This window comes from Acyrthosiphon pisum, chromosome A3, assembly GCF_005508785.2.
Source record: "Acyrthosiphon pisum isolate AL4f chromosome A3, pea_aphid_22Mar2018_4r6ur, whole genome shotgun sequence".
NCBI lineage: Eukaryota > Metazoa > Arthropoda > Insecta > Hemiptera > Aphididae > Acyrthosiphon > Acyrthosiphon pisum.
The window spans coordinates 35,834,405-35,850,071 of NC_042496.1; the positions used below are offsets into that span (position 1 = coordinate 35,834,405).

Consider the following 15,667-nt stretch of genomic DNA (forward strand, 5'->3'; position numbering starts at 1 on the left):
CAATACACATGTGGGTATTACATCCTCTGTTAAATAATATGGTTATTTTAAAATAATATGATTTATCATCACTCCTCTTCATTAAAATTTTACAACATAATTTCTTATATCAAATTGTCTAGCTTTTTTATTTAACAACTTTTAAATTGTAATATTTAGAATCATATATTATTTTTTGCCTTAAAATGCTAAAAATGCTGTATTAAATTAAAGAAGCAAATAAAAAAAACCATTTTAATTTATGTTTATGATATAAAATGTGTATAAAATATATTTTTAATTTTACAGGAAGAAAATAACAATAATGTTATGTCAACGGGTAACAAAAACCATGCTGCAGTTGCATTACTCCAAGAACTGCAACGCACAAATGCTGGCAAGAAATTCAACATTACCACTGCAAATCCTTTGCTTGCAGGTACATACATACATGCTCTTATACAAGATTATGTGATATGTACCCATAAATTAGAATGAGTAATTTTTTATAAAGAAAAATTCAAATCTACAGTTTGAAACATACAATATATATGTCTGTAAATGTATCAAACCACTTTACAATTTGCTCATATGAGTAATTTAATCTATTGTTTATATTTTTGGTGGAGTCTTATGTTTAAATTTATATGACTAACCCCCAAAAAATATTTTATAGTTTAAAAAAGCTTAGTATTAATAATATAGAAAAAAATACCTAATACAGTAATACATAAGAATACAAAGAATTATATAATATGGTTATAAATTATAATAAAACTTAATTAACATTTGTGTATGCAAATATACACAAATAATAACACTATAACAGCATACCTACATCTAATAGTTATTAAGAAAACATAATTGTTATGTAACAATACTCTACATGGAATTATTATTTTTGTTTTGTTTGGATCAAAATATGGACAGATTTGTAATGGCCAATGGGTTCAATATTCTAAAATACTTACCTATCTGATAACAGTCAACTTTGAACTTAGCATATCTATTATAATAGCATGTTCTAATCATTGTTAAATTGTTAACTACCTGCTATTAATTTAGTAATAATGGGGGAACATTGGTAATATAATATATATTAACCATATAATAATTATAATGAGTACCTATTTAATTTTATAGTTAGGTAGGTATTATAATTATTATTATAATACTTATTACTATACTCAAAAAAAAAAAAAATTACAATTTTAAACATGACTTTAAGTGCTCAATTTTTTGAAAAATTAAACACTACTTTTTATAATACTTATATACCTATTTAAAAACTATTTAACATTGTTCGATTTCAAAACATTAATCTACAAAATATATCAGGTTTATGTGTATACTTAGCTAACTTATATATATTAATGATAAGTTTTATTTTATTTTATTATATTATTTATGTTAGGCTTCCTCACCATTTTAACCTACATTTATCCAAATTCTAATTTTTAAAATTCTGAAGTATACTTAAAGACAATATTTTCAAATACTTAACTACTAAAATTTGTATACCATTTATAATAATAACCTCCAGTTGTGTCCCACATTTCAAATACTGAATAAATTGGGTCCAGACGTATTTTAGCTAGTACGAGTTGGGTCCAGCTTATTAGCGTTATCCAGGAGACTCCCTGCGTAGGTTACGTACCTTAAGGTTATGATACGGACTGATCTACACAATTATTAAAATATTAAATTAACTAAATTTTAGCTTAAAATGTTTTGTTTTTTCTTTTTATTATTAATATTTTCATTGCAATATAGTTTAAATTAAGGAAGAAATTTAAAAGACACATCTTACAAAACTTAACCAATTCAGTTCTCCACTGGTAAAACTAAGCATTTTTTCTCTTAAACATTTTCCTTTTTCTATTGTTTTTTTTTGGCCGTGTTGCTGAGTTCTGAAGTGATATACTTATATGTAAATTCCACTCTAAATTCAAAGTAACATTTTTACTAAACAAAAATGCCTGGGTGAGCTGCACCAAAACTTCCATTTAATTTTACATGAAAACTTTCACACATATTTGTGGTACGATTTGGGGTTGCAGTTAATTCAGCCCAAATATTAGTAAGAAATAATGCATTTGGATTTTTGCTCAAGTTGTTGCTAGGAGCTAATCATTATATTTATCTAATTTATTTATTTATTTATTTATTTATTTATTAAAATATTATCACGGACCCAATTCAAGTATTATTAAATAACACCACAAACACAACTCCTGTTTAATTTAAGCGATCCAACATCTCGAGACCCAACTTAAGGTTTCCCATTTATAGAGTGTCATGTATTTACACAAATTATTTTTCTTTTAAATAATAACAGCCCTTTTCTAATGTAATTTTTAGAGCAGATTTTGTTATTTAACAGATTTTAAATATGTTTGAATACTTTCCTATTTTTTGTTATTAAATTTTATATTCTAAAGATATTAGTCCTTACTCCTAAGTAATGGTTTTAAAAAATATATAAAATATATGTAATATTTAAACTAGGTATATATTACTATACTCGGACAAATTTTACAAATAATAGATTAATCATTAATGTTATTCACGACAATTTTCAAACCCCCATAATATATAATTCCAATATTATGATATTTGATAAAATCATTAAGGACTATGCTAGATAGTAATGCTTGGTGTCTATATATATAAAACAATTCAGCAAAATTCCAATGTATACTAAATAAATAATTTCGGTTTAAATGACCAACCGCTTAATGTGGAAAAATGAGTTTGGTCCTAACGTGTCCACATTAAGTGGAATCCACTGAACATATATCATTGTTGAACTTTGATTGAATACTTTATGTGAAATGAATTTAATCGCATATATATACATATTTCTTACATGATTGTACACTGCAATATTAATATTTTATATTATCATGATATTTTATATGCTAAAAATTAAAAAATGTGGATACACTAAGCAGGTATATTTTTATTTTATAATGCGTATATAATGGTATATTTTTATTTTGCGTAAATACAAATAGGTACTTATTTATATTTCTTAATTAGGTTCTGTAAACTAAATTAAAAATATGATAATTTATAAATACTCAATAGGTACCTTTTGGCTTTAATTTAAGTTGTAAAATTATAATTATTTATTGTGTGGTTTGAGGTTTGAAATAATTACATATTATGGACAGTTGTTGAAAAAAAATTTAATTAATGTAATAATTAATATTATATTTTAAATCAAATTAATATTTGTATTGTTTTATGATTTAGAAAAACTTTTGAATCCTGTGTCTCAGTTAAATCCAAGTTTAAACCAAAATTCAGATATGTTCATCAATCAAAACAAGTACATCAAGACAGAACCTTCGATAAATGATATAGGTAGGTACATTATATTATAAGTTATAAATGATTGAATGATTGTCTCAATCACTTTGATAATTTAATACTTAAAAGTTAGTCAGCGAACTTATGGGAAGGGCCTTGATGCCTCTTCAATAAGTGTAATTATTTTTGTTTAATTTGTTTGAGTGCAAGCAGACACTAGGTACCTACTTTTAATTAACTCTTGAAGTCTTGAAGTACCTACTAAATCTTCTATTAGGGACTTAACTGTTAAATACAGTGATGATCACAATGATTTTATTAAATCCTTTAATATAAAATTATAAATATATTGGAAAACAATAATAAAATTGACTTCCAAACATAATAGCAATAAGTAATAACATTTGAGTATTTGATTACTAAAAATTTGATTAGATAAAAGTTAGTTATAATTTTATACAGTTTTAATTTTACTTTGTATTGAAGAATAGATAGCGCTAGCTGTTCTAAAAATGTTTTTCAAATATTATGTAAAATATTCCATAAGTATGTATAAATGTTTTTTTAAAACCACCATTTGTGTGACTTATCAATTTATGCGTTGAAGTTTTAAAATTATATAATAAATTTAAATTTTGAAAAGTTAAAGGTATTTTTAAAATGTTGAAATTTTTTTCTATTTCTAATAAACCTTATGTTGGGTACCTATAATGGAAAATACGCGACTACTTGCCCTTAGAAATATTGTCACAATTCAATTTTATAATAGGTATTTTTACTTTAAACCCAAAATAGAGCGAGTTCTACTCAGATTGCGTAAACGCGTTTTTCTATGTCTTACGTGTGTAATACGGAAACAACACTTGTGGGTGTGACGTCGTCTTAATTAATTATACTAATTTGTGGTTAAGCTAATAGTAAATTACTTCAATTTTTTTGTTTAAAATCAATATTAATATTATTAATTCAGAATTCAGATACAATTGGCAGTTTAGTTATAACTTGGAATACATTAGTGGCAATTAAACAAGAATAAATATCTGAATCATGATTGTATGCACAATTAATATCTGTTTGGCTATGGTTGGCTTTAATAATTGTTATACATAATCAGTTACAGATTACAGTCAATCTAATAAAGCATTTATAAATATTCAAAAACCATATTTTTCAGTAGTCTTCTACACACAGATCACAACGCACTCAAAAATCTAAAGTATATAATATATATTATATTTATATTTAAAGTACATATTTTTCGTTTTGACGTTGAATCTATAAAAGTTTGATTTCGTTGGTCTAATATACGTAACAGCTTGTTTTGAATAATACTTGTATTTTCTATTTGAATCAACACAGCTGCAAAACATATTATATCGGCTCTCAATCCTCATATTGAAATATCGAATGTTGTATTTTTACATGGTTCAAACTTTTTAGATAATTATTTATTATATTATGAAAACAATTTCTTACCTATTCTTATCACAGAATTATAGTTTAGGTATAGGTACTATTATAAGTAATAGGGTTCGTATTAAAAATGACAATATAATACAAAGACCCCTTTTTGGCAGTGCATTTTTATTTCATATTTAATATAATATAATATTGGTAGGCAGTTTAATAGTGTAGGTACCTCCTACTCGTTAACTCTTTTAAAAATATTGGAAATTGTGTAAGTGTTCATTATTAATATTAAACGAAGACACGAAATATTTAAAAAATAATTATTTTTGGTCGGTATCAAAATATAATAATAATAATAATACCAACAGTGGATTATTGTACAACATATTATAATACATTTATGATATAATATGTTTATAAAAAGGTGGGCTGGACGCCCTGAGGCATAATAAATAATAATATAACGTTCTCTTAATCACTCATTATAATTTATATTATTATTATCATCTCTATTTCTATATATACCCCCTCCACAGTTGCACATACTTTATCATTTAGATATCGAAAATTACAGTCTTTAAATAAAAACCTGTATAATACGCTATGCGTTTCTGGGATGGGTCTGAACTAAAACTATGTGGTTTTTGACGAGCGTTTCGAAAAATAACATAATGTTTTTTGATTTAAATATAATATTATGCATCATCATTCACTATTTATTATCACGACTAAGTAGCCAGCACGCGGGTCGCGCAACAGTCATCTGGTGCATGATTATTATACGAGTTACCTATAGGGCTATAACTTACAATACTACCAATGAGTTCATTATGAGTTTCAACAAACCCGTTGGCCAAGTTTGATAATGCGCTTGGCTTTTTCCACGTATAGTTAATAGTTATACATTTGTTAGGTATGTAAACTTATATAATATAATATATTATATACTATGATATTAAAATACTTATCATTCAAATTTGAAACACATTTTTTTAAATCGTAAATAAAATAATCATATATTTGAATATTTCTAACTATATTATTATTATAATACTCGTAAATTAGATATACATATTTATTAAGTTCTTAATTACTTCTTAATTCAATTTATTTATCGTGTATAATTGAGTGTTATGTAACGATAATAATTTAAGAAACATTTCTTTTATTCATTTATGTTATGATTTTATTGACACAAATTATTTTAATACTAATAGGAAATAGGTGGCACATAATATATTATATTTATTGATATTTTATTATCCAAGAAATCCTATTAGATCCCAGTTGAATTATTTATTTTACTGACTGAAATTTGTGTGTGTAGTGCAAGAAATTAAGTATAGGTACATATTCTTGATTAAATAAATATCAGTAAACTTCGTGCGGTCATCGCTTGAGAAATATTTAATGAATCACCAACCGAAGAAACAGATTTGATTAACATTGACTTACAAAAATTATCGGCGATCGCATTATAATACCGAGAAATTGTTTACAATTATTTTTAGTTTCTTCTGTCTTTTTCACTCCAAGTCTTTCTAAAAGGTTTGAAGCTATAAAAATGATATAATTCATTACGAGAGATTTCGTTGGAATTCGGGAAAAAATCTAGCGACGAGACGCACGTAATACTGTCCATTATTATATTATAACGCGTAAGGATTCGATCCAAATGAGGTGTCTGGATTGCAAAATTCTTCTGCGCGCGCTGCAGCTCTTTGTCAGCTACAAACATCGTATAGGTACGCGCGCAGCCATTCACCGGAACTCGCGGAGCGCGGGATCCGGCGCTAACGATTTTTCGTCCGGCTTCCAGTGATAATAATATTATACGTCCGGAATGTCTCTCTCGCAGTGAATCATACACGCGCCGCCTTCTTAACAATGTATACTGTCTATAATATTAACAATAATAATAATAATAATAATAATATTACTATTATATCATTATGTTCTACGCTCACTCTAAAACATATAGGCGATACGTCGTATTATACTTATATTTATATACCTGCAGATATCTGCTGCTTATACAGTCTACTGGACGTCTGGGCCGAGTGTGTTGAAAATGTGCATTGCGCTTATATTTTTCGAACGCGTTCGTCGTCTTCACAGTTCATTCATCTTAAATTTTCTATGTGCAATATAATATACGCTGTGTATAAGAATAGTGGCGTCCGCATCAGGTTTAATTAGCGAGTAATTCGCCTCGGGGACGGAATCCATTTCAATCGGGAGGACACAATAGGGACTCCAGCGGACAATGGGTTTCGTTCGATTTCGATTTGCCGCACCGTCGTGGAGTGATTATTATTATTATTATTTCTGGCGCGATGGATACACATTAAGACGACAACGGTGGCGCATGCACATGATTAGATTCATGAGAAACCGGTTGCCAATCAACGACTGCTGCATATTACAATCTTCTTTGCTTCTTCTTCGTCGTCTATTTGTGCTCATGTGTGTGTCTGTGGTATATAAAACATAATATGTTCGCATTGTGTATCGCGGTGTACACTATAGCGGGGGCTACCGGATGCCCGGATGCCGATGACCCTGCAATAAACCAAAATTCTATTCGTCGCCCGGGGGTCTACTGCTATAGCGATCGAAAGAATACTATAAAATCTAGTATACACATACAAGCGCGCGTAAATACGAGTTTGATTTTGGCAAGTTCTTATAAACTTCGTTGCGTAAAAAAGGCAAAAAAGTCAATGATATAGATTATAGACTCCGACGGCTGTAGAATGATCTCGGTAGTACTTAATTCGTCTAGAGTTATCAGTTTTGCTTTTCAATATTTTGAATAATTTTTAAAAATGTGAAATGATTTACTTAATGGCAAAAGATAAAAATAGTCACAAAAACCATCCGAGTTGAAGAACGTACCTAATTATAGTATTATGATTTTTTAAAATATTGTGTTAACAATAACTTGTTTAGTTACACAAAATTAGAACTGCTAAATACAAATTTGGTATGTGTACATTTTTAAGATGAAGACAAGACGTCGTGTACGAGGGTGTGGCGTCCTCTTAAAAAATAAAACGCCGGATCTACCCGTGCTAACTGTTTCAGACGTTTTATAGAATTTCATGTGAAAAAGGTGGGCTTGATCACGCTCACAAATGTTGTAAGATTTAGGTGTGATGATGAAAGAACTTTTTTTACAACTCCGGCATAGCCGGTAAACTATCTTGTAACCGGTCCGATAAATTGTGTTTAATACATTTTTAATTGTTTGGGGTTTGCAGTGGCTGCATATTAGCTACACTGCTGCAGGACTATAACATATTACCTACGGTTTGTGTAATATTTTTGGCATCCGCATATTATACTGATATGGAGCTAACACCTCAGATAGGCGTTATATAAATTTAGCGCAGCTGTTAAAGTGAATATTAAGAAATAAGAATACGAACCCTGTTTCGTGTCTACCGGACGTGCGTATATACACGATGAGGAATGAAGACATTTTTCGAGACTTTTAAAAAATATACGGTACACTATGTGGCAGCTTGCTTATGTATACACCGCTAGTGATTATATATATAATGCTTACAAACGCCACTCGAGGGTTATTAAGTTTTTAGAACGATACTTCACACTATATCGATTCTGTTTACGCTATACGCCTATACAGAAAGGTTTGATTTATCCAAACCGTTCAAAAATAATATATATGAGAAAATGATACATTTATCCGAATCTGCGTGTTCTGAGAGATTTGTATTTCATGTCAAACAGACGGCGTGTACACTGCTACACGTTATATATATATTATTATATACAAATTATTTGTTTAATGTTAATTCCGCTTTTTATTAAATATTTAAATTACACGTGACGCATGTAAAACCAAGATAAATCAAAACTAGCATAATCACGAATAATGTTATGTTTATATTTATGCAAATATAAACGTTTATCTATGCCAACGCGGCAGCACCAGCGTTTAATTATTGTATATATGTTACATCTTTAAGCTCCATCGCGTTCGATATGTTGTTTTTTAAACCTGTGCGATAATATGTCATCTATTTTAAACCCTCAAACCGGCAGACGAGTTGTTTATACGGTGAACCCGGTCATTATCAATTTTTTATATATCGTGCTGCAGCAGACATCTGATGGCTGTTCCGGTCTGTTTCCGTTTGTTCTTCGTAACGCGTATTAGGTATATATTATTTATATATTATACCTATATGGCTATGTTATATATGTATATTGTAGTGGGATTATTTGTTTCGCGCATGCTGCCTCAGGAAGGACTTCGCAGCGCAAACGTGATTAACAGGCGTAAAATCCGCGTGTGTTTGCACAACACCGACCGACATGCATTACATTTCCTAAAATAACGATCACCTTGAGACTAATGGTGAAAGCCAGCAGATTTTGGGACAAGGATAACTACAGTTTTTTTAAGACTTCGGGTTCTTGGTTCTTGCGGAACTTTGTTGTTAGTTACAATAAGTCTATTTTCTTTATTTACACCTATATCGTACATTACCTCCTCTTCATCCAAACGAAACGATTATTTACGATATTTTAAAAATAATATCCTTTCCCTTTTGTCTGGCCGTTTGGCGTGTTCACTAAGTACCTACACCTATTATGTGCTTATCCGTAATTACGGTGGTAATTTGATTGTTGTTATTATTGTTATTCAGTTCAAAAGACAACAATATTTCCTAACATTTCAATTTCTTCGAACATTTTATAAAAAGTTTTTATTTTTGTTAAATAAAACTATTGTACATAAGTCCCTACATGGCTACATAACGTTATCTACATATACGTTGTACGTATCGATGTTCAATAGTTTTTGAGCCCTTATTAATTTAAAATTCATCAAAGTGAATTTAATTAAAACTATTCTTTATTAATCTCGACTCATTTATACATAATAATTTAATATAATAATATTTTTTATAATTCTCATCGCCACATCTACCTATAAAAGGAATAAGGATTGAATCAATATTTAAAAGTTAATCAATAGAATATTAATTTTTCTCCCTTTTATTAGTATTCGTAGATTTTTATTTTGTTTTTATGCGTTTGTTAAAATAACTAATAAGTAATAACGATATGAAGTAACTCACACCATTTTCTAAACACAGGTTTAAATACTTTACGTTTGATGTCAGATTACTTGTATTTGCGCCCTGACACCCTGTAGACATAGAGCGCGTTTGCGAAAGTAATGAGGAACTGGTTTCTATATGGTTTCAAAAAAACCACTTACATTATGCATGTTTAATGTATGAATTATTATTGGGCACATGGCCGACTGTTTTAATATTATTAAACTAGATAATATATCTTCATTTTATTATTAGGTAGGTATACACATGCATTATACCTACCTACATTAAAGTTTAATTTTTGTATTTCGATTGTTTACGCAATCATAAAAACTGAACTAATATAATGAGCTCCTACGATTTTTAACGTGTATCACTACAATTTATTTTGAAATTCAAAATTGACACAACCCAATTAATTATATAAGTGTTACAATTACAAATTTAAATGTTAATAATATGTTATAGTATTATATACAGCAATAATACGGTAACAATGTGGGTAATAATAATTAAGTAATAATTTGCGTACCTACGTATAATTATGTTGGTATACCTAATGCCTAATGGTATATTCAATTATTGTGACGTTGTGTAAATATTAATAAGACAAATTATTTCCTGTATAACTAATAACTATATTACCTTATACCTATATAGAAATAAATTATAAGCCGATACAAACTTCCTTATATTCAAAACGTACTTATCTTCGTTTCCAACTACCTTGAATAAATAAATAGTTTTTTAACAATATCGATGTTATCATTCTAACGTAATACGTAGGTATAATACAAATTATTATATTGTTTTGTTACTGGTAAGAAAATTTAATTGAAAACCTCTTGTACCTACACAGACCCAACAAATTAGTTAGAATCTTTAAATAAGCTATTATTAGACTCTCTATATTAGTCGCATAGCCGATAAACACGTGTAGGAAAAAATGGATAGGTAAACCGTTATATTTATCTACATAATATTATAATATAAAGGATCGTTTATTTCATTTTATTTTATCAGTTCAAAATGTATTAAAATATAATAGATTGGTGTATAATATTCATGATTACTTTGTCAGATAAAATCGAGTGTATACTTTATTAAAGAAGCCAACAGAATATTATTACTTATCAGATATTTTATCATCAGCTAACATTTGAACAGCGTATTTTGTAGGTTATATAGACAGAGTATATATTTATATAGGCTGTTTAAACAATCGGTCAGCACATGCACCCACTTTTACGAGCGAAATTTACGTACTATAATAAATCGTCTTCGTAAATTGTTTTATTACTTATTAGTTATTAGTTATTACTTATTTTATATTTTATTTTGGTTACTATAAGAAGTAAAAATACGAGTACTTAGTACTTACATAGTTTGTTCTAATACCTACTGTATATTTAGTTGTATTCAATATTTAATTTTCCACACTAGTAATGCACCAAATAGATATAAACATATGGTAATATTATTTTATATTTTCTTATATTATATAGATACATCATGTAGATTATGATAAAAATGTAATTGTGGCATTGCACCTGATAATATTTTTTGAACAATTTCCGCAAAAATTACTTACGACAAATATTAACAAACACGTTGTACGATAATTTCACAAACTAGTCTGACATTCATTTTTGAAATGTTCTTTTATTTTCTCGGCATTATATTTTGATAATTCGATAACTTTGTGATATTCTAAATATTATTATCATACCTATTATGAAAACGGAAATAACAATTATATGGTATAACTCTGATGAAATTCATAAAAATATATCGTTATCGTATATAATAACAATAATTTTTTGTATAAATTAATTAATCCTTAAATGCGTATCGTATAGCTTTTTTCTTTCGCTGGAATAAAAACCAAATATATCAGTAAAATTTAAATTACCTAGTGAGAACATTTTCGATGATTTATTTGTCGGCATCGAGAAAAAAAAGTAATAGAACCGTGTTTATAAACATGGCTTTTTGTTGATTTATACATATACACACAGTGCTTAATGTTTTTATAATTTTTTTTTGTTCATCACTTGAAACCTAAAATAATATATACCACACATAATAATCACGCCATCCGGATGTTTAGAGTAAGGCAAGTTTATGTGTTTTTAATAAATGCAAATATACTAAATACAAAATGTTTTTTCTAGGAAATCCGACAAACAAAACATATATAATAAATGTATATAAATATATTTCAATATGTCATTATGTTGCTCTTTTTTAGTAAGTTGATTACTTGCTTACGTATACATCATGTCTTAGGCAAATTAAAATATTGTAATGTTTAGTATGCATGCACCGTGAGATATATTGCGTTAAATCGATTTTAAATTTCCTGTTTATTCCCTAGATTGCTTAAGAAATGTAATCAAATCGTTGTCCCTGTATAGGCTATTGTCACAACGAAAACTCGTTTGATCGTCTCAAAAATGTCTTCAGCGGTATATTACAATGTGTACACAATATCAGTGCTACCTACATTCGCGTTTGTCAAAAACACAAATTTGCAGTTATTTTTTTTACGAAATGGATTTGAAAAATCATTCGAAAAAAGCTAAAAACTCTCAGCATCTACTTCTGTTACATTCCGTAGGCAGGCTAGCCGCCCACCCACACTCCTAACAGTTTTCAACGCCTAACGAGCTCGAGCGGAGACGACTTTGACCGAGTTATACAATATAATATTATATACATATTATGTAAACTGGTTAGTTAAGCCAACCGACACTATCCGTCGCTGAAGTCTTTACTTTTTGCAATTCCGCAGCCTCCGGTCGCTCGAAAAATTTACAGAACACCACTTCACTCCTTACAGACTCATTGCATCTCATATCCATGTATAGGTAAATTATCATTGCCGTCTTATTATCGCGTGGCCCATTCGCGGTTCGAAATAGTTTTTATTTTAAATTCGTTTATTCATTCTTTATTTCTTTCTCTTTCTCTTACAATACCGCACCACCGCTCGCATGTCACCATTATTATAACTATATATTGCTATATGTTATTGTGTGTAGTTTTTATTGTCACGTCGTCTTCGTCGTCGGCCACATAACGACCGCCTCCGCCGCCCCTCACGCGTGCACAACCGGATCATGCACTCAGACCTCTCCTCTTCCTCTCTTCGTCTTCTTCCCCGGCACATACGCTCGCGCCTAGGTCATTACCCTCTTCGGATATATGGAGGTGCTGAGCTGAGTGCAGGTTTTCCGACCGGTGATGAAACCTAGAATTTTCACCGCCTGAGCTGGTGTTCCAAAAAACGGTCCTAGTCGACTATAGTCTATAATACATTAGGCTCCTAACATTTTCGCGATTTTCAAAATTGTTAAGTTGTCATAAAAGTTGAATAAATATACGTGGTAATAATTAATTTGTTGTCTGCTATTTTCTCTAAAGTACCAGTTGAATTCGTTTTTCTCGCGTATCCATAAAATACGAATCGGCAAATTAATTTTAAACATTTTAAAATATACAAAATCATTTTTATAGCCTATGGAAGTAGATGAACTAGAAATGAAAAATTGGTGTGGGGCGAGACACTAAATGTTAACCTAAATTGTGAGATAATATCAGTCTTAGCAATAAATAAATAAATAAATACACGTATGATTTTAAAAAGTGGTAACCTATAAAATACCTTAATGTACAGGTACAACATCTCAAATATTAAATTATAATAAACGATAAAGGTTATTTGATATGTAAATATAGTATCATATGAGGACTTAGCCCTCATATTCCACTCCTTAAATTCACCTTAGTTTACATTTTAAAGAACGATCTTTGAGAATTGCGTTCGATAAAATTCGTCATAAATATCTGTAGTTTTTATCGTTTTTAAAAAGTCTGGCTTACTCAAACATCATATTTATCAATAATATAATACATTACTTAAATTATATTGAGTGTATTTATTAGTATTTCTAAAAATTAAAATGTAACTTTTTATACAAAATAAAGTTCTCATTGATACAATACCTATTTATTTAGGCTATAGCAATAAGAACTATATCATGAGTTATGGAAATGCTTCAAAATAAATAAACTTTTATTTGGCAACTATTGACAATCTCGATAATAAAACTACGATACGATTAGGAAATTCGTCACATTTTTCCAGTCAGATACGTTGATGTCAGATAATTATATAAATGTAAAATATATTATCATAACAGCGATGAATTGGAAAAACATATTTTATTATTTGCAGTAAATGTAATTAAATTCGACCGGATAAACGTTACATAAGCACTAAGCAGCTGCTATATTTTATATCTAATATGTATTTCATTTAACTCATGATCATAAAAATGATATATTTATATACTATTACATTATGCATGCATATAAAATCTGGGGAATCAAAGATACCGACATTTTATAAGAAACAATTAAAAAAAAACTCTTACGACTCTTGAAACATGATTTTTTTTTTAAAAGCTTAAGAGTTAAGACTAAACAGATCGCGTGGATTCCGAATGAAAAAACTCTATTTTCAGAAGTTGTATCAAATAAAGTAAAAATAATCTCATATTTTTGAGCATATTGAAATTTATCAATATAAAAGTTTTTTAGTGCTATTAAAAGTTAATTAATAAACCAGAATTAAATGTAACCTTTATAAAGGTATAAAGTTTTTTTCTTTCAAATAATAAAAAAAATTATCAAAATCCGACAATTCTACTAGGTATATACCTAATCGTTTTCCTGTCAAGTCGTTTTTGATCGTTGACATGGTTTGATTTTTCGTACTGCCTGTTTAAAGCCGCCTCGTAACTTAACTTGAAATTGACTGTATTTTTGTTCTATAATAAATAGCCAGACACCCTTAAAAAAAAACATTTTTGAAAAAAGAGAAATTTGAAGCCATTTGGTTGGACAGCTGTCGGTAAAACACCTCGCACGTATACTGCTACGACTTGCAAGTTTCCGCGCAGAAAAGTTTTTGATCAATTTTTACATCACAAGCGAAAGCGCACGCTCAGGGTCAAGGCCTCGGTGTGTACGTCATTTCATCATTATCGTTATATATTGGACCTGAGTGCAATCACCTCAGCTTCGGGTAGTTTGGGATTTTTCGATTGAGACCATGCCGCGCTGGTTTTCCATCACCATGACGACAGCTCCGAGCACCGCTATAGCAACAGCCCTGCAGGATGAAATTTCACTAATGTCAATACCAATTCCTTTTTATTTTTTTTTTGGCCATCTAACTTTGTTGCCCTATTTTTCCATATTTCACATTGCAAATTAAAACGAATATTAAAAGTGTCTATAATCGTATTGTGTAGGTAATACCTATTATAAACGCCATTATCAAAAATGTCTACATTTGTCTTGTGCCGTGCATATATATACCGTGCAGCTTCAAATAACATAAAATAGTTTTCCATTGTGTAAAACATAAAAATTGATTTATACTAATCGATCCTGTGTAACAATTAATTGTATTATAATCCGCTTCGATCAATATTAAAAAATGTGTTAATTTATTTATTTATTAATGTTACGTCCTCATTAGAATTGTACACGATAATTGCAAAATGTTTGTCCGTCAAATCATTTTTCATGAAAACTTAGTGAATAACGCCTAATCCACCAAGGATATAATTTATTATATACTTATCCAGTACATTTTATGAACACTTGTTGATCATACTATGGTATTATACTCCTGATGATTTGCACAATACGCATTTAAATATCACGTCGTGATGGATATACCAGCTGACAGCCAGTGACAGCTGATTTATAAAATGTAAACGCACAACGTGTCTACGTTTCTGTAAATTATTTATCCAACGAATTAAATATTAATTTGGTGTGTATGATGAATG

The 15,667-nt window shown here is 29.1% G+C and overlaps 1 protein-coding gene across 2 annotated transcripts in view; it reads left to right on the forward strand.

Annotated features, from left to right (window-relative positions):
* Positions 1–15,667, forward strand: part of LOC100164031 (ecdysone-induced protein 74EF) — a 133,908-nt gene that overhangs the window by 42,694 nt on the left and 75,547 nt on the right. For both annotated transcript variants that reach the window (XM_029491578.1, XM_029491579.1), the window contains exons 5-6: positions 289–418; positions 3,238–3,348. In XM_029491578.1, coding sequence (XP_029347438.1) covers positions 289–418; positions 3,238–3,348 — 241 coding nt within the window. The remainder of the gene's footprint in view (positions 1–288; positions 419–3,237; positions 3,349–15,667) is intronic.